General features: G+C 37.6%; 1 protein-coding gene across 33 annotated transcripts in view; it reads right to left on the reverse strand.

Annotated features, from left to right (window-relative positions):
• Positions 1 to 20811, reverse strand: part of LOC118715084 (sarcolemma associated protein) — a 129654-nt gene that overhangs the window by 76172 nt on the left and 32671 nt on the right. For 18 of the 33 annotated variants that reach the window (XM_036430749.2, XM_036430750.2, XM_036430744.2 and 15 more), the window contains exon 2: positions 5136 to 5283. In XM_036430749.2, coding sequence (XP_036286642.1) covers positions 5136 to 5283 — 148 coding nt within the window. Of the gene's footprint in view, positions 1 to 5129; positions 5284 to 6719; positions 6790 to 20811 lie in introns of those variants that run through there. The other 15 variants (XM_036430742.2, XM_036430743.2, XM_045579012.1 and 12 more) reach the window with 2 other exon arrangements.

Genomic DNA, 20811 nt, shown 5'->3' on the forward strand with positions numbered 1-20811 from the left:
GCCCACAACTCCACCATGTGCCCCATCTGGGAATCGAACCATGACCTCCAAGTTCATGGTTTGATGTTCAACCAATGAGCCACACTGGGCAGGCAAAAATATTTTAAAATTGATAATGTATCATTCTATCTTCATTTGTGAGCTGAGTTCAGTTATAAAAACTTTACCGCAGATATAATTCCTATAGGAAAAGTAGCATAAATACTTTAATCTTTCTCTTTTTTTTCTTTTAATATATTTTTATATATTTTGGATAGGGAGAAAGAAAAAAAACATTAATGATGAGAATCACTGATTGGCTGCCTCCTGCTAGGATTGAGCCTGCAATCCAGGTATGTGCACTGACTGGGAATCAAACCAAAATCTCCTGGTTCATAAATTGACACTCAACCACTGAGCCACGCCTGCCGGCTAGGCTAATCTTTCTCATTATTTGTTTGTAGATTGATAAACAGGTTCCCTAAGTTCTTCTAAAGGCAATCAAATCTTTTTCTTTTAGAATCATTGTGCATGCATGGATTCAAACAAATTTGATACATTTCAATCCACTGCTGTTATTATTATTTGATAATCAAATTGTCCCCTCTTTGATCAATTGGAACTCCACATTAATTCTTGAGTCCTTTGTGGGAAACCCAGTAGTCTTAGATGGTTTCATTGCTTTCTGGTATGCTAAATATTCCAGGCTCAATTTATATATTTCCACCCCTAGATGCAGAATCAGCTACCATTTCTTCTAGGAATCTTGTTTCTACATATTTATTTGGTGGGAGGAATTCTTTCTCTAAGTAGGTGGATTCATTTTCCACTTCTCTAGCTTACTGTGAAATGATACTGCTCTTTGGCATATTATTTTATTCATTAATGAGGAGTGGTCATTATCTGGCTTTACCTGTTTGTTTAATATTCACTGAGAACCTGCTGGTTATAAAGCAGTATGCTGAGGATGATGAAAAACAACAAGATGATTATGGCTAGGATTTCAATTTCATTTACAGAAAGAGAACTAGAAATACTTAACATAACAAAGGGAGAAACTTTCACAAATACTATAATAAATATAAAACACTGTGGAATTTGGAATGGACAAGGGCAGGGGAAGGAAAGGCAGAGAAAATGGCATAAGCAAAGAAACAGAAAAAGAGAAGGATATGAGAGAGCACAAATCTAAGGAGAGAAGATTAAGAAGATGAAATGAAGAACACATTTTAATGCCCTCATGCTAAGCACATTATATATGTTAACTCCTTATGACGAATCATGCAAATAGTTATTTTTATGTCCCATTTTAAATATGAGGAAACTAAAGTCAAAGAGACTAAAATAACTTGATGGAGATCACACCTTTGGCAAGTGGCAGTGCTAGGATTCAAAAGAATCTTTTCTATATAGGCTCTTATCTCTAAACAATATAGTTAATAGCTTAACATATAAAAGGGAAATAAAAGCAAAAGGCTAAATTGAGTCATATTTTTGAGGGCTTCAAATGTACAATTAAGCATTTCAGACTTTATTCTGCAATTGGCACAGTCACCAAGGCTTCTAAAAGCAGAATGACATAAATAAATCTGTCCCAGAAGAATGGTAGCCAGAAGTGGAAAGCTTCTGTAACACTCTAAGTTGGCAACAGGAAAAACAAGAAATAACAGGGAAAGGAGGGCAAATGGCGTAGATGACATAACTGGTATAGAAGAAAGAGACAGGATTCAAAAGAGATTCCAAGAAGCTGAGCTAGAGTGTTTGGGAGAATGATGGAATAGAAGAAATTGGGAAGTCAGTAGAATATTCTCGTTTGAAAACTAAATTGAACTGTGTACAGAGTAAGGTGACAGCAAACATTAAAAAGAAAGCAACTGCAAGCAGCTGGAAATACAGGTACAGAGCCAGCATGCACAGACTCACAGCAGACAAAGCAAGAAATGACACTTGGGACTTAAGGATAAGGGAAAGCATTAAAACATTTGTCAGAAATTTAACTGAGTAGGCTTCTTAAACCTCACTGTCGAAAAGAACAATTTGAGGCTTTAAAAAATTAGATATGTCCAAGTTCCACACAAAGCAATTCTCCTTCTTAGGGCTGAATGGGTAAGATCTGAGCATCTGTAGTTTTACAAAGCTCTGCAGGTAATTCTGGTGTGCATCCTGGGTATACTGCCATGACATCAGAAAGATTCTCTCAGTCAGCCTGGCAGATCTGGTATGGTCTGTGATGAATCAGCTTTGTGATTTTCCCTAGGAACTAGAAAGTAGAATCATGTAAAGCTTATGATGAAAGTTACCAAGATCTAGGAACAAACAAGCCAGCATAGCCAAAAGTCAAGGAATAGTCTAGCTGGTGAGAGTATCTGTGAATGGCCAATGATGGGTTCCAAAGAACAGACGGTAAAAGGATCCTGGATCGAAAGCTACTGAGAAAGAAGGGTAAACTTGAGGGTAAAAAATTAAATATGATGCAAATGACTGACAAGTGTTTTAGTGATAATAAAAGTACCTGGCCCTTCTCTGAGCACTTTATAACATCCTTTCAATGTTCACATTGAACACTGTGTCACAGTGTGAACACTGAGTCACAGTGTGAACAATGAACACTGTACCAAAACCCTTGAGTCCCATTTCATAATATGGGAAATTCAAGCTTAAGGCAGAGTAAGGAGAAGTAACTAAGTCACAGCAGAACAAAACAGGCAGTGGGTAACAAGAATGTTGCCAATTCCCAACCCTCCTATTAGGAGGAAGGTTGTAAAAAGTCTTAGTTAATATGATAAAAAGAAGTTTGTAAAATGGTGAATAAAGATTCATGGGATGTTTTAAAATTTATCATTAATATTGGTGCCAGGTTGAGAGGAGTTTCTATAATGAAGACAGATACACTGACTGCTCCTACACAGCTTACAGATTAATGAGGGAGGCAAACACATAAAGGGGAGGAGCACAGTGTGTAATGGGGACATGGAAGGGCACCTTGTCCAGCCTACAAACATTTCTAGGTGAAGGAAAACGCATGTGTGTGCAATGGCTTGAAGGCCAGAAAAGGGAAGGTTTATTGTGGGGAATAAAAGTAATTGTGTGCTGTGGGAGCATAAAGCAAAGGGAAGATACCATTGACCTTGCTCTTCATAGGCTCTTTTTTCGTAGGGACTTACCCAGGAACAGTTATTGGTGAAGTGGACCTGAGCTGATGAGCTGATAGAAGTTATATGTGACCTTTATAGGATTAGCCAGTCCCAAACTTTGCAACAGAGGACTGCCATGTTGTGTGACCCAAAAAATTCATGTCCTGCCTGAGCAGTTTGTGGGTTTGGGAACAAAGTCGTGGCCAGTAGCTGGTTTGGTAAAGCTCCTATTCCAGGAGGATCTAATAGGTTGGCTTTCTCCATTCCTTCTTTCCTTTAAAAATAAAAATCCATTACAATGTCATCCTATTTGTTTTACAATAATTATTTTTTTATCTATAAGGCAGGTTGTTAGTACAGTACTAATCAGTGAGCTTCCTCCCTGGAGCCGCATTGTATAAAAAGCCAAAAAACAAAATCAGAAGAGGTGTGATTTGGCAATAGCAGACATTAGAGTGTGCACTATAGCTGTTCTCATTATAGCCATTCATAAGTTGAGTTTTTTAATTGACTACTAAATATTTTGCATCAAAATACATACTTTTCTGTTTTATAATTATAATGGAAATTTCTAAAACTGTGGCCCTACACAAATTCAAATATCAAAACCCAACTTCTTGAGGAGGCCAACAAAACCCAGTAAAACTAATATTGCAATTGCAACACCAGTGAAAGTAAAAATATAATATACATGCACACGCACACCAGCATCACCGCCACCACCAATCCCTGTATACACTGTGTAAAATGTCAGAGACTGATGACTCAGGGTATCACCAGACCAGAGTATGTTCAGAGAAATAGAAGAAACTTGCCAATTGAGTCCACTGTCCATATTAAACTAAGACAGTGGAACCACATTCTTTTGTTTCCTATTCATTTAGGTGTGTTTTGTTTTGTTTTTTTAAAGAATTTTAGTGAGTTTATTTGAGCCAAACTGTCGACATATGCCGGGAAGCAGAACCTCAAAGAATTGAGATAATGCTCTGAAGAATGGCAGGTTACATTTCTATTTATACATTAAGATCAAAGGAGGGACATAGGTGGGTTACATGAAATTCATTGGTGACAGATTACCATTTAGTTTTATGATTCAGCTATATATAGTTTCATGGTCATAAGTAGAGAGTTACTAGCTACACCCAGAAAACTTCAGAATTCTTAACATTCAGACAATTTACATTTATTTAGCTAGAGACTTTCTAGCTTCAAACACTGAGGCATGAAATTTTATAACTGTGACAGGTATTATTAGCTGCTTTCAGAGCACTAACTTTGTTTGAGGCAACAATGTATGCACAACTGGAAGGATAAATTAAAACTGATCAATCATGGATCTCCTTCTCACCTTTGCCAGGTAGAACTCCCCAGACTTCTTTGTAGCTACAAGTAGCTAGTATGTATGTAACATATCCATGTAGCCATTGAGACAAAAAGGAGGAATCTGCTGGGGGGATTTTATTAAAAAAACTATTCTTTCAACATGAAAAGAGAGCCACACAGGAAGCCATTTTGTCCCCACCTCCTCCTTTTGGCTAGAACACTGGTGTGAGAAAAATAAGGCCTGGAGCTACAGCTGGCACACTTTGACTATAAGGCAAAGAGCATAAGAAGCCAACATTTAAGGATAATAACATGTGAGGACAGTGAGACTCTGGATTCCTGATAACATCACTGAGTCAAGAGAACAAAGTCTGGACCTACCTGTCTCCAGACTTATTAACAATAACTAACTTTATGGTTTAAGCCCCTACTTATTGGGTATGGAGTCACTTCATACTGTCTCCTAACATACAGTCATGACCTATGTAGTCATACTGTGATGAAGAATATAGATTAATTATTAAGATTTCAGATTTTAAAATTTTATAAAATAGAAGATATGAGATTTTTAACTTTCACTGCATATAATGCTGTATATAAATTGCTTCTATAAGCACAACATATTTTGTAACATTTAATGATAGAATAAAAATAAAGTTAAAAAGATAAATAATAGGAAAAATTGATCCATACCCGTACCTTTCCGTGTGTTCTCTGTCACATCTACTCCAAACTGGATAATGTCACCAGAAAGAATTTCACATGGTGGACTTTCTTCAGAGCCTCGACTCAATCTCTGGCTATTTATAAAGGTACCATTACTACTTTTAGTGTCTTGGAGATAAAACTGCAAAAACAAAATTGAAAAGCCAAAAATTAATAGTAGTAATTCTAAACCTACATTTAAAAAAGTACACCCAACTTTGCAAACTACTGCAGATAAATTTCCATCCCCCACCATCAATTCAAACCACTTGTTTCAACTAAGGTTCTCCATACACACACACACACACACACACACACACACACACACTCATATATATATAATTAGAACACTAAAATCAGTGATTTAAAATCCAGCTAACAAAAAATAGTATAATCATTTTGGAAAAAAGTATTTAAGGTCTTCAAAATGTTAAACATAAGGTTAGCATATGAGCCAAAAATTCCCCTCAAAGGTGTGTGTGTGTGGTATGTGTGTATTTAAGAAAAAAAATATATATATATTCAAGAAAACTGAAAACATATATCCTCACAAAAACTTGTATACAATGTTCATAGCAACATTTATTCATAAGAGCCAAAAAGTAGAAAAAACCCAAATGTTCAACTAATGAATGGGTAAATAAAATAATAGTCTATCCATTTGATGTTATATTATTTGGCAATAAAAAGGAATGAAGTATTGATTCATGCTACAACATGGATAAATCTTTAAAACATTATATTGAGTAAAAGACCATATATTATGTTATTATATTGATATAAAATACTCAGAATAAGCAAATCCATACAAACAAAATTACATTAGTAATCCCAAGGGGCTGAGGTGCCAGGCCATGGGGTGAGGTAGGGTGAGAATGTACCTTTCTTTTTGAAATGTTCTACACCCTACAGCCCTGAATATCTAGCAACTACTAATGGGTATGAGATTTCTTTTTGGAGTGAATTAAATGTTCTAAAATTATATAGTGGTGATGGTTGCATAACTGTGAATATATTAAAAACCTCTAAATTATACACTTTAAAAGAATGAATTTTATGGTAAATAAATTACATCTCGATGAACCTGTTGAGTGTCTGTTTCTTTTTAAAGCCGGCTAGATAAAATTCTAAGTCTATCTTTCCATCTCACTCTGACTTTGTAATTTTCCTAGGTTGTCTGGGTTAAGTCAAAGGAAGTGTTGTTTATTCCACAGGCAGGATAATGGTTTTAGGTAACACTTATAATTAATAGGTATCAGTTAACTAGCATAGTTGGTATTAGGACCAATATATACTCCATAAAATTTTTGTTAAGCAGACTGGAGACGTAAGAAACTAAAATAATGGAACCAACCATGAAGATACTATTTCCCAGCCTCCTAAACGTGCCTTTCCTCACTTAGATTACATAACTCCCCAAACCCCACCCCCCCTCTTTAGAAGGGAAGGGACAGGAGGAAGCACAGGAAGCCCACCTGTTTATCACTTACTTATCCCAAAATACAATATATTAGGAACAACTGGGATCGGACACAATAGACTTACCAGGAAGAGAATAACCAGTAAGAAAATATGTACCTTTCTTTTTGAAATTTTCTATACTCTCCAGCCCTGAATATCTAGCAACATATTTTCACCGAATTCCTTTCTAAGGAAGAAAGGAAAGAAAAAAAAACCAAACCCTAATGTCTATTAAAATACATGTGACACCACCAGGCTCTCATTTAACTTTAACATTAAAGCTGTGACATAGATATTACTACCTTTTATAAATGAGAAAAGGAGGCCCGGGCAAGTGTTTTTCCAAAGGTCACAGAGCTATTGAACACAGAAGCAAGGACTCAAATAAGAGAATTAAAAGAACTATCTTTCCCATTACTTCAACTGACCTTTATGTTTCATTTGTGCTTCACTCCTCTCACAGACTCTCTTCCAAAGTGAAACACAACAAAGGAATAAGCAATTTGCAGAAAATATGAAAATGACAATTCTTTTCTTAGGTGACAATATCAGGCTGCCTATAAAATGATTTACTCTATAATTCATTTTTTAAAAATATATATATATTTTAAATTATTTCAGCGAGGGAGGAGGATGGAGAGATAGAAACAATGAGAGAGAATCACCAACTGGCCACCTCCTGCACATGCCCTACTAGGAATCGAACCCACAACCTGGACATATACCCTGATAGGAAATCGAACCAGTAACCTCTTGGTTCACAGGTTGATGCTAACCACTTAGCGACAGTGTGCACGTTCTGTTTACTAGTATAATTTTAAAAAAGACCACTGTTACTTTAGCTAGCAGTTTGTGTATTTAATTACAAAGAAAACTGTATTAATATTTTATAAGGCCATTGGAAACTTAGAGGCATTAACATTTCATACCAGGGAGAATAGCACAGACAACACACTCAAGTAAGAATATTTATCCTCAACATTTTTTCTATACTAGAACTTAAATTTTACACTGTATAAGGGAGTTTGTTTTTTGTTTTTAAATAAATATACCCGTGGGAAATGTGGTGATATCTAGATTTTGGTTTGGTCATTTACAGTAATGTGTGCTATGGTAAAACCCAAGGGATTATACTAGAATTATAGTGATTTTCAAACTTCAAGTTCTGGCCCATTAATGTTACTAAGTTAATTTAAAAGGATGCAACTAGTATGTCATTTTAAACATTAAAGAGAACAGAAGATAAATAAGAATATCAGCTAAACAGTACTGAAATGAGGTTCAGAACTATTTAGCAAACTTTGGAAAAGAAAAAAGTGTGTGTGTACTCCTCATGTATGTAACTCTTATATAAATCTAAAACCACAAAATATCAAATTAAAAAATCAATATTAACGCAGTTGTTTTATGCTGACATAGCTATATTACTACTCAAAGCAGCACCCATTTAGCTGGAACCTAGTTTATATTAGTTTCTCATTCTTCCTTTGCTCTCAACCTAATGGCTTCTATACACCTCAGAATAAAGTCCGAAGTTCTTACCATTATAACCATGAAAATCCCTACATAATCTGGTTCCTGGTTCCTTCTCTAAATTCATTCACTTCCACCATTTTATTTCCTCATCTCTCTCAGCCACACTAATCTCCACATATGCCCCTGGGTCTCTGTGTTTGTGGAGAGTTAGACATCATTTGTTTTACTTCCCTGAAGAAATATTTTTGTTGATATGATTTAACTTTCTGCCCTTGGCCGCTTAGAAAGATTGATATAAAAAATATTTCTGCACCACCTATGAAACAACATGCCATTATTTAGTCTACATTGAACAGAAACTATTTAAAATTAGGTTAGAAACCTCAAAATAGAAGTGGGGAAAACCATCAGCAGCCATAGGACCTGCATGAAGTCAGCATCTGTGCAGGAGGATGCATAGGGAAGCAACTGGGTATTTGAGGGACCTAAAAAGAACATCAAAATAGTCAGTAGGTATTTACTGGATAGTATAATGGCCAATTTGAGAACTTTGAAAATTAGAAAGGTTTATCCCAATCCAATCACAAGTGAGTGCCAGGTTAAGTTCTGGAAAAGGCTGGAGCAGTCTGAATCACATAAATCCTTAAAAGCAATCCCCCAACCAAAGCTGCCTCCCACAACAGGACTCCACACTGAGGAATAGCTGCTAGGTGGACACAAAATTGGGCAAAACAGGGACAACAGAGATAAGGGAAGAAGAGGTCCAGTAGAGAAAGTAAAGAAAGTAGTGAAAGTAGAGAAAGAAGAGGTCCAGTAGAGAAAGTAGAGAAAGAGAAAGAAGTCACCATATTTTTTAACATTAAAAAAACAACATACACACCCAAAAAATACCAGAAGAGGGAGCTCTGTGACATTAGAAAAGTTATCCTAAATCATGACCCCTTCTGAAAGTTCAGAAAAACAAAACTTCACATAAAAATAAGCAACAGAAAAATGTCAAAGTCCCATCCCATACAGTTATTTTAAGAAAAAAGAGACTGAAGAGCAGAATAACATCCCTACATATAATGAAAGACAGACCTCGGGCACACATCAAAATTATAACATACTATTTTAAAACAAGCTAAAAGGCATTAAAAAAACAAAAACAATTCAAGACATGAAAGAAAAACATAAATCACAATTATAAAACTCCAGAAAAGGTGAAAGGACTCCAAAAAAAGGGGGGGGGGGGAACAAAAGGGGAAAAAATCACTTTGGAAATTAATACATAATTAGAAAGGACACGAGTGCCTAAATTTCTATAACGCATTTATAGAAATAAAAGGTAAAAAGGAGGAAATTTTTAAAAATAAAAAAGAAATTAAGAAAGTGACATCAGTAAAATGGTTAAGTAGGCAGCTATAAGCTCCCCACTCCCTTCAAATTGTGACAGTCCTTCACTAGGCTTTAGGACAAAGTAAATTAGATTTCTGAAGCTCAACAAAATAAAAAATAAACATATCATTTGAAAATTACAGTTTTGAGAAGTGTTTCTATTGAAAGCCTACACCAAATTCTAATTTATAGGAGATCGCCACATTTCAAAACTGATGCGTTGGCAAGCAAATTCTAATTATTTTTTTCCTGTAATGGTGTGTTAATCACAGCAAGATGCATTCAACTTTTTCTTTGAGCCTCCCACTTAGATACTGGTATTAAAGAACATTAAAGAATAGATACTGATTCCAAACACAATCTTTTTAACCCCAAGAGGTCTCTAATAACCTCTCAAAAATTGAACTCCAATATTTAAAATAAGTATGTATTTATTAAAATGCCATGTATGATAGTATATTAAGGATAGAACAAGGGAATACTGTGATTTTTTTTAATTATTTTTTTATTAAATTATATCTTTGTACATATACCATTGCCCCCTCCCCATACATGCCCTCCCTCCCCAGAGTTTTGTGTCCATTGGTTGTACTTATATGCATGTATACAAGTCCTTCGGTTGATCTTCCCCAGATCTTCCTACCCTCCCCGCTGTAATTTGACAGTCTGCTTGTTGCTTTACTGTCTCTATATCTATCTTTTAGTTCTTCAGTTTATAATGTTCTATATCATCCATAAGTGAGTGAGGTCATGTGGTGTTTCTCTTTCATTGACTGGCTTATTTCACTCAGCATGATGTTCTCCAATTCCATCCAGGTTGCTGCAAATGATATTGACTATATTTTATAGGTCATTATTTTCCTCACAAAATGTTAGCTTAAATCACCCTGAGATCAGCTGAAACAACAAAATAACTGTACCACCACTCTTTATCTCTGATAGTTAAAAAACCTCACCCATAGAATAATAGCCTTGTTTGCCACAAAAGGAAATCACTGTAATCACATTTGTGAGAAATATAGAACAAGGTCACTATAGGCTTACATACTGTTTAATAATGAACACAACGGGCTTGATGTAAGGACAGCTGATATTGACTTATATAGTCCCTAAGAGGTAGAGGAGAAGGAGGAACTTTAAAAAGGTTTTCTTTTTAAAAATTGGCAAAACATGGGAATCTAGATCTTATATAGGAAAAAAATTGCCCTCACATAAAACAATTTATTTGGCAAACAAATTCAATGGAAATGTTAAAAGATGCAAATAATACATCTGTTTAAAACACCTTGGTCTTTACTCATATCTCTCTACTAGAGGCCCGGCATGATTTTTGCAGGGGGCTGGGGTTGGGTGGGTTTCATTCCCTCAGCTTAGACTACACCATCTCCAATTGGGGACCCCTCAAGGGATGCCTCTCACAATCCAGGACTGCTGGCTCCCACCGTTCACCTGCCTGCCTTCCTGATTGCCCATAACTGCTTCTGCCTGCCAACCTGATCACCCCCTAACCACTCCCCTGCCAGCCCTATTGCCCCTAACTACCCTACCCTGCTGGCCCAGTCACCCCTAACTGCCCTCCCTTGCCAGCCTGGTCACCCCTAATTGCCCTCCCTAAAGGCCTGGTCTCCCCCCCTCCCCCTAAACTGCCCTTCACTGCAGGCCTTGTCCTTCCTAACTGCCGTTCCAGACAGGCCTGATTGCCCCCAACTACCGTCCCCTGCAGGCCTTGTTCCCCCCAATTGTCTTCCCCTGGAGGCTGGTCCCTCCCAACTTCCTTCCCCAGCTGGCCATCTTGTGGCGGCCATCTTATGTCCACACGGGCGCAGCCATCTTTGACCACATGGGGGTGACCATCTTGTGTGTGGGAGTGATGGTCAATTTGCATATCACCTTTTTATTAGATAGGATTGTTAGTGATAATTATGTCTTCAAGAGAGTTATCTCCTCAAGGCTTTGACAATTCACACATCCATAGGTGAATTCTTTAGAATTCATAATTTTACTTTAAAAGAGAAAAGGAAACAAAGTCACTAACTCAGGACCATAAGTGCATAAGTAGAAATAATAAAACTGCAAACAAATCCCTTAAAGGGTTCAGTATAGTGCAGAAACTTCCATTTTTCTGCCACCACAGGATTAAGACATTCAAACGGGGAGTTGGGAGGCGAGCCGGGATGGGAGTTTCCAGGGTGGAGGGGGTCAAGGGAGTGTTTGAAAACGGGGACATCTGTAATACTTTCAACAATAAAGATAAATTTAAAAAAATAAAAAAGATGTTCAAATACAGTCTATTCTCTCTACCCCTCATAATATCCACTGCTTCTCAGGATGGATAGATAATGCCCCCAGTTAAGAGTCAGTAATTCTTTTAATTTTTAATATAAACTAAAAATAAATAGAAAGTATCACATTCAGAGGGTGAGGGGATAGGTAGAAAATATAAACTGGCTAGTTGATTTTTTAGAGAGAGAGGAAAGAAAAGGGAGAGAGAGAAACATCAATGTGAGAGCATAACATTGATTGGCTGTCTCCTGCATACTCCCTAACAAACCTACAACCCAGACATGTGCCCTGACTAGGAATCAAAACTGTAACCTTTTGGTGCATAGGACCACACTCAACCAACTGAGTCACACCGGCCAGGGCTAGTTTCCTTCTTGTATATAATGCTGTACAAACGATCCTATGAAGTTAGAAAGTGTTTTGAAATTACAAAGCCATTTTCATATACTTCATTTCCATTCAATTATTATAAAGACCCTATATGTTTGATTAAATGGAATATTTCAATTCTTATTTATAACATTTCAAATTCTACCTCTATGTACGGCTTAAATGCAAGACCTTAACCATTTTTCCTTAGAAAACTTTTAGGGCCAAAGTAAAGTTTACTTTTAAAAAGATCATTGGTTTCTTTCACTACCATAAAAGGAAACATTAGTTATATTCAGATTCCAGTCACACAGAAAATTTAGCAACAGAGCAAAGTCAAATAAAGAAGAGTTCATTGTTCAACAGTGTTAAGAGGATACCAAAGCATCTACATTAATAAAAGAGCAAGATGAAAATTGACTGTACCTTCACAATACCCACCAGCCAATCAGGAATGAGTGTGCAAATTAAACCAACAAAGATGATGGGTTAATTTGCATACAGAGGTGCCCAGTGGTCAGGGGCAGGATGCTTGTGACACTCAAGTATTTTGCACCACCCCAAATGACTCTGGCCTCTGGGCAGTGTGGAAAGATAGAAAGATGGCTCCAGGCAGAGCAACGGTTGTGCCAGCAGCCAGGGTAAGGAAGACCCATTCTGCACGAATCTTTGTGCATCAGGTGTCTAGTTTACAATAATCACACGTTTTTGAATGCTTAGTATGTGCTTGGATAAGCTACTTTGCATGTACTCTTTCAAATAATCTTTACAAAAATCCTATGAGGTAGATGTTTTATTATCCCTATACTACAGATAAAGAAATGAGGACTAAAAGAGGCTAAGTTGTCAAAGGTGATCCCAAAGTTATTAATGGGGAAAATATACATTTTAATCTTTTTTATCTCAACCGTTTTGCTATTTTACTTATGCTTGTCTGGCAATTTCTTTTCCACTATCTCTAATGCATCTCCCAACCACTCTGTAAAATAGAATCTTGTTCATTTAATAGATGAGTAAATCGAGGATGACACACAAGTCAAGTGGCCTGTATATAGTAACAATGGAGAAAAAGAAAAAAAAACTCAGCAATAAGGCCTTATGCTACCAAATCATCAGAAAAGGTAAACTTTTAACATTTCTTTTAAAAATGCATTCACTGTCTGCTCCCATCTACTTGACACACAATCCTAATAAATTTGGGTTTCCTAATTTCTATGCCCATGGAAGATGAAAGGAAAGAAACATTTGCTTACGCCAGGCACTTTACATACATTACCTCACCCAAACTTCAGAATACTAAGATATAAACAGTATCCCACACAGACAGGGTTAGGATTTAAATCATAAACCAAAAGATTATACAGAACGTAATAACAGCCAACAAGCCTACTGGACTCCTGATGATTAGGACAAATTCCTGAAGATCAGGATCTATGATATTCCTAGACCTTACTAACAAAATGCCTGTTAATAAGCATTTAAATGTTTTTAAATAAATATTTCATGAATGTAACATTTACAACCCAGACCCATTCTTTACCCACCATTTCCTGAGCACCTCTAGACAGGAATTCAGCCACCAGCCACATTCTAATAATAGAAATAATATGTGACTATAAGAAACCACTTACAGCAAAAGCAAAACAGTAACAACAAATACTACCACTAATACAAGTAATTTCTATGACACTCCAGAGCATCTTACCTATATGTCACCAATTCCTATGAATTCTGACTCAGAAACAATCTATCAATTCCCTACTGCCTTTCCCTTTCCATTTCTTTTTTATAAAACATTATTTTTATTGACTTCAGAAAGGAAGGGAGAGGGAGAGAGAGATAGAAACATCAATGACAGAGACATCAATCATTTGTAATTTACTAAGCGACCTTGAGCATGTTTCTTACCCTCTCTGAGCATCCCTTTAGTAATAAAGAGATATTTATAAATCTCTATGTATAAACTGAGGATAATACTAGTACCTACCTCAGAGTGTTCATTACAAAGGTTAAATTATGTAAAGCATGTTAAGTATTTAGCATAGTATTGTACATAGTAACTGCTAAACAAATGGCAGATATTGTTATTAAATTCATAGACTATACATACATATATAGTCGCTTTGACTTTCTTCAGACAGGGAACTGATGTAAGACTTTCCTCTATTGTTTAAGATTCTTAAAAATAAAGTTCTTTGCCAATTAATTACTTAAACAGTAAACAGCTGATAGAGATATAAATAGATCAGTAACAGCTGAACTCTAACACATACAGGTATTAAAAATAGTATGCCATTGGCCTGTTACACATAAATATAACTCTAAGTAACCACAACCTGTGCACAAAAGGTAAGCAGCTAAGCCTTTGTCTCACACTACTAAAAACCTTTTATGAAAAATATGAAACACACATCACTATGTGATTAGGAAATTCCCTAATACAATTTAAATCAAAAGGAAATTATGCCCTAACAGTTTGGCTTGGTGGATAGAGCATTGGCCTGTGGACTGAAGGGTCTCAGTTCAATTCTAGTCAAGGCTATGTACCTTAGTTGCGGACACATCCCCAGTAAGAGGCGTGCAGGAGGCAGTTGATAGATATTTCTCTCCCATCAATGTTTCTAATTCTCTATCCCTCTTCCTTCCTATCAGTAAAAAATCGATAAAATATATATATAAAAAAAAGAAAATTACTATACTCAGGTATATGTAAATACACTTAGAATATATTATATAGATGAGCAATTTACAGCTCAATGAATACTATGAATTAAACTAAGTGATATTTAGCAGATTTCCTAATTCCATTTCATTGATCGGCAGCCTTCTACATGCCCTCCACTGGGTATCCAGCCCGTAACCCGAGCATGTGCCCTTGATGGAAATAAAACCCAGGACCCTTCAGTCCACAGGCTGATGCTCTATCCACTGAACTAAACCAGCTAGGGAAGAATGTTTATATTCTTGAATGAGTAATTCCATCTCAGAATCTAACCTACAGAAACATTGAAATACTCACACACATGTACAAAGGCAAATGTATAAACTCGTTCACTGAAGCAAAATTAAAATAAGTTAAAAATTGGAAAGAGCTAGCCAAAACTGGTTTGGCTCAGTGGATAGAGCGTCGGCCTGCTGACTGGAGGTCCCGGGTTCGATTCCGGTCAAGGGCATGTATTATACCTTGGTTGCGGGCATATCCCCAGTGGGGGGTGTGCAAGAGGCAGCTGATCGATGACTCTCTCTCATCGATGTTTCTAGCTCTCTTTCTCTCTCCCTTACTTTCTGTACAAAATCAATAAAAGAAATATATTTAAAAAAAATTGGAAAGAGCTAATGCCCACCCAAACTTAACTACGCTCACCTGATGAAATATCAGACTTTATAACCACAATATCACAATCATCAAAAATAATGAGGCAGAATTATTGGCACTGAAATTAAATATATCCCTTTTTTTAAAAGGATATACTCTAATATACCATTAGAAAACAAAAATCTGAACGAATGTATTGGTATACAAACAGTTCACAGTGCTTATCTACACAAATCTTATGCCTGGCCTGTGTGGCTTAGTGGTTGAGCATTGACCTATAAACCAGGAGATCATGGTTCAACTCCTGATCAGGGCACATGCCCAGATTGCAAGCTTGATCCCCAGTGGGGTCTGTGCAGAAGGCAGCATAATGATACTCTCTCATCATTGATGTTTCTATCACTCTCTCCATCTCCCGCTCTGAAATTAACAAAAATATATATTTTTTAAAATCTTTAGAGTTAAACTTTAAAATTAAGAAAGCTATAAAAATTTGTTCAATAAATCTAACAAATCTTCGATACCATATTATGGTCACTTAGAGGAAGAGAGTGGAAGATGAAAAGAAGAAAAACAAAACAAAAAATACAAGAGTTTTGCTCTAAAGGGAATCAACGAAATAAGCATGCAGAGCAAAGGAAACTATCAACAAAATGAAAAGGCAACCTTCTGAATCAGAGAAAATATTTGCAAATCATTTATCTAAGGGGTTAATATCCAAAACAGAGAACTCACAACTAAATAGGAAAAAAAACAACAACACAAAACACACACACACACACACACACACACACACACACACACACACACACGAGATTTAAAAATAAGCAGAGGGGCCCTGGCCGGGCAGCTCAGAGTGTCATCGCCATATGCCAAGTTTTCTGGTGTAATTTAAGCCCCCGCCTACCGCCCCCTCTTCCTCCCCCCCTCTGCCCCCGTAAGAGCACTGATAGGAATCAACCAATAAATGCATAGATGGGTGGAGAAACAAAACTGATGTTTCTCTCTCACCCCCACCTCATAAATAAATGAATAAATAAACAAACAAATAAATAAATAAATAAGAGCAGAGAATCTGAATAGCCATTTTCCCAAAGAAAATGGTTAGCAGGTACATGAAAAGATGCTCAACATTACTAATCGTCAAGAAAATACAAATAAAAACAAGGATGAGATATCACCTCATACCTATTTAGCATGGCTACTATAAAAAAGACAAGAAATAGGTGTTGTGCAACTTTTCTTTGGTGGGAAAGTAAACTGGTGCAGTCACTATGAAAAACAGTATAGCCCCAGTCAGTTTGGCTCAGTATATGGAGTGCCATTCTGTGGACTGAAGGGTCCCAGGTTTGATTTTCGTCAAGGGTACATGGCCGGGCTCCATCACCAGGAGGGGGCATACAAGAGGCAGCCAATCAATGATTCTCTCTCATCACTAATGTTTCTCTCTCTCTCCCTCTCTCTTCCTCTCTGAAATCAATAAAAATATATTTAGAAAAAAAAGAAAAAAGGTATAGAGGTTTCTAAAAAGTTTAAAATAGAATTACCATATGATCCAGAAATTCCACTTTGGGTATTTATTCAAAGAAAAAACTAACTCAGAAATATGTATGTAACCCATGTCCTTGGAGCATTTACAATAGCCAAGATATGGGAACAACCAAAATGTCTATTAATGGATGAATGAATAAAGAAAATGTGGTATAGGTATAATTCATTATAGGTATTATTCAGCTATTATAAAGAATGAAATCTTGCTACTTGTGACAACATGGACTTTGAAAGCATTATGCTAAGTGAAATAAGATGAACAGAGAAAGATAAATACCATATGATTTCACTTATATGTGGAATCTTAAAAATAAACAAAAAACTCCCCCAAGCTCAAAGACACAGAGAACAAACTGGTGGTTTCCAGAGCAGGGGGTGGGAGTGGGTGAAGGGAATCAGAAAAGCACAAGCTTCCAGTTACAAAACAACTAAGTCATGGGGTGCAATAATGTACAACATGGCAACTATCCTATATAATAAAGGCTAATATGCAAATTGTCCCTTCAGGAGTTTGACCAACCAGGAGTTTGACTGCTTGCTCTGACGTGCACTCACCACCAAGGGGTGGCATGGAATGAAGGAAGGCCCCAGCCTGCAGCCGGTAGCCAGAGGAAGGAAGGCCTCAGCTGGCAGCTGGAAGGTCCCAATTGGCCCTGATTGCTGGCCAGGCCTAGGGACCCTACCCACGCACAGTTCATGCACCAGGCCTCTAGTAGTTAATAACACTGTATTGTACAATATATTGAAAAGTTGTTAAAGTAGATCTTAAAAGTTCTCATCACAAAAAAATTCTGTAATTATTAGAGGCCCAGTGCACGAATTCATGCACCAATGGGGTCTCTCCGCCTGGCCTGTGGGATCAGGCTGAAATTGGCTCTCCAATATCCCCGGAGGGGTCCTGGATTGCAAGCGGGCACAGGTCAGGCCAAGGGACCCCATGGGTGCGTGATTGGGGCTGGGGAGGGACAAAGGAGGTTGGCGAGTTGGGGAGGGACCGTGGGAGGGCTCCAGGGTAGGTGCGGCCCATTTTGCTCAGTCCCTATCACCTGGAACCCAGCAGCAAGTCACCTACTGGTTGGAGCATCTGCCCCCTGATGGTCAGTGCATGTCATAGCAAGCAGTTGAGCAGCCTTAGCATAGTATTAGGCCGAACAGACATTTAGCATATTAGGCTTTTATTATATTGGATGTATAGCAATGCATATTAACTTGACTTTCTATGGTGATCATTTTGCAATATATATAAACTAGAGGTCTAGTACATAAAATTTGTGCATGAGTAAGGTCCCAAGGCCTGGCCAGCAATCAGGGCTGATTGGGGCCTTCTAGATGTTGGCCAGGGTCTTCCTTCCAGCTGCTGACCAGGGCCTTCCTTCCCCAGCTGCCAGCCAGGGCCTTCTTCCCCAGATGCCAGCTGCCATCCAGGGCCTCACTTCCCTGGCTGCCGGCTGCCGGCCAGGGCCTTCCTTGATTCCACATCGCCCCCTGGTGGCCAGCGCATGTCATAGCAAGCGATCAAATTCCCTGTCTCCCAGTTGAACTCCTGAGGGGACACTTTACATATTACTTTTATATATAAAGAATATCAAATCATTATGTTGTATACCTAAAACTAATGTTATATATCAATTATACCTCAATAAAAAAATTTTTAACCAGATAAAGAAATGAGCAGTAGCTAAAAGAAAAGGTAGATTCAGGTAACTTTTTTTTTTAAATAAGAGGAAAACCACATTATTTCATATACTAGCAAAGAATGACCCAGTAATGAGGAGGGGCACTTAGCCTAACCCTAGGGAATCAGAAAAGGCAACCTGGAGGAGCTGTCCCATACTGAGTCATGAAGAGTAAGAGTGAGTAGGGATGAGTGGGGAGGAAATTGAGACAGCATGAGCAAACAGAGGCAAGAAACAACAGGAGGGGGGCATATGAAGTTCAAAACTGAGAATGACAGGAGGTGAGGGTGAGGCTTGCGAGGTAAGCAGTTACTAAGCCTTTTAAGATAAATCAAGCAGATAACACAGGCCTTACCACTATAGCACATGTGTTAAACACAAGGCCCGCGGGCCAAATCCGTCCCTCCAGGCCTTGCAATGTGGCCCGCACCGCGCTGTCAACACTGCACTCCGCTGCGTTTCCATCACAATGACAGTTTATGACTGTTCAGTAAACCATTCGGCCCGCGATTTAGGCTGGATTTTAGATTTTGGCCCCTTCTCTGATTGAGTTCGACACCCCTACACTATAGGGTTTTTAGGCAGGGAAGTACTAAGTAGTAAGATCAAACTGACATTTCACTGAGGAAGTGAATGGCTTGAAGGGTTATTTAAAGGCAGGGATAACAGTTATGAGGCTACTGAAATAAAGAAATAATAAAGTCCTGAACTAGGACAGCATTAAAAGTAGTGAAAGGGATTTAGTGAAAGATCTGATGTGCTCAGTGTTGAAGACAGTAGCTTCTAGAGGAGGATACTGGGTACATGATAATGCCATTACCTATATTTGGAAATATCAATAGGGGGAGGGTTAATAAATGATTTGTCTCATTCTGAGGTATACTGCTTTTGGAATCTCTATAGGACATCCAAGTAAGTAAATGTAAGCAGGCCAACTGGGTAGAAAACTCAGACTGAGGGCTCTAGACATCTGAAGGGCATCAGCATTTCAGGGGTTATTAAAATTAATATATATATGCAAATTAGCCCAGACACTAAAGCAATGGCTTAATAGCAGGTACCTGAGCAGCCACAGGCTCCCAGGGCCACCGGTCCCCGCCAGCACCCCTTGGGCCTGGAATAATGATGCATTCACAATGAGCCCAGAGTCACTGCACAGGGAGCTGCAGATCAGGGGGGCTGTGGATGTGGGGGCTGCAGATTGGAGGAGCTACAGATCAGGGGGCTACAGATCAGGTGGGCTGCAGATCGGGCCATCTAAAAAAAAAATCACTCACTCTTGTATGGCTGTACTAACTTGGAGTGACCCCCAAGTGTTTGGTCCCACCCATACAGAAAAATGCCACAAAGAACTTTAAAAAAAAAATTACAGGAAGTATATTTTCAGATGAGCACCTAAAGCAAAATCAGTGAAACAAAGAAAAGATATGACATAGGAAAGGTAAAAGCATTTTCTTGGAATAGTAGGGGAAATTCCCAAGGTGTGTGTCATTAGCCAAAGCTGGAAAAGCAGGATTCAGAGCACAGCAAAGCAAACATGTAGCTCTCTATCTAGACCAGACAGAAAAAAAGCTGTGCTGGGTTAGTGCTTCTGTAGTTTGGGCGGATCAGAGACAGCATGGGGAAGAAAGCACTACCACACTCAATTTCAGCATATGGGAAAACTGTGTGGCTGCTTTCTTACCTTTTATTTTATTCCCTCTCTTATTAATTTACTATTAAAACATTTTAATTACATTCAAGGGAGCTAAAATGAAATTTACCTCAGAATCTTATTACTTCAAGGATCTGGACAGGCTTTGCCATACTGCTTTGCACATAGACTAGACGAACATATAAAGCTAGCATCATTATAAAAAACAACCTTTCTAGCACTACACAGTTTGTTTTTATTAATTAATATAACAACCAATTTGTAAAAAAAAAATTATTTCTATGATTACTAGCAAGGATTAATGTATATTTATTACATACATATATTCATCTTGAACAAACTGCTTGTTTCTTTGGCCATATGTTTATCTACAATAATCTTGATGGCCTTCCTTTATTTTGAAAAGGGCATTTCATGTATTATATATATATTAATTTTTCTGTCATAATGAATGCAAATGATGCCCCATTTCCATTTCTTTTGAAACAAAAGTTTTCAATGTTTATT

The sequence above is a fragment of the Pipistrellus kuhlii genome, unplaced genomic scaffold (assembly GCF_014108245.1).
Source record: "Pipistrellus kuhlii isolate mPipKuh1 unplaced genomic scaffold, mPipKuh1.p scaffold_m20_p_11, whole genome shotgun sequence".
NCBI lineage: Eukaryota > Metazoa > Chordata > Mammalia > Chiroptera > Vespertilionidae > Pipistrellus > Pipistrellus kuhlii.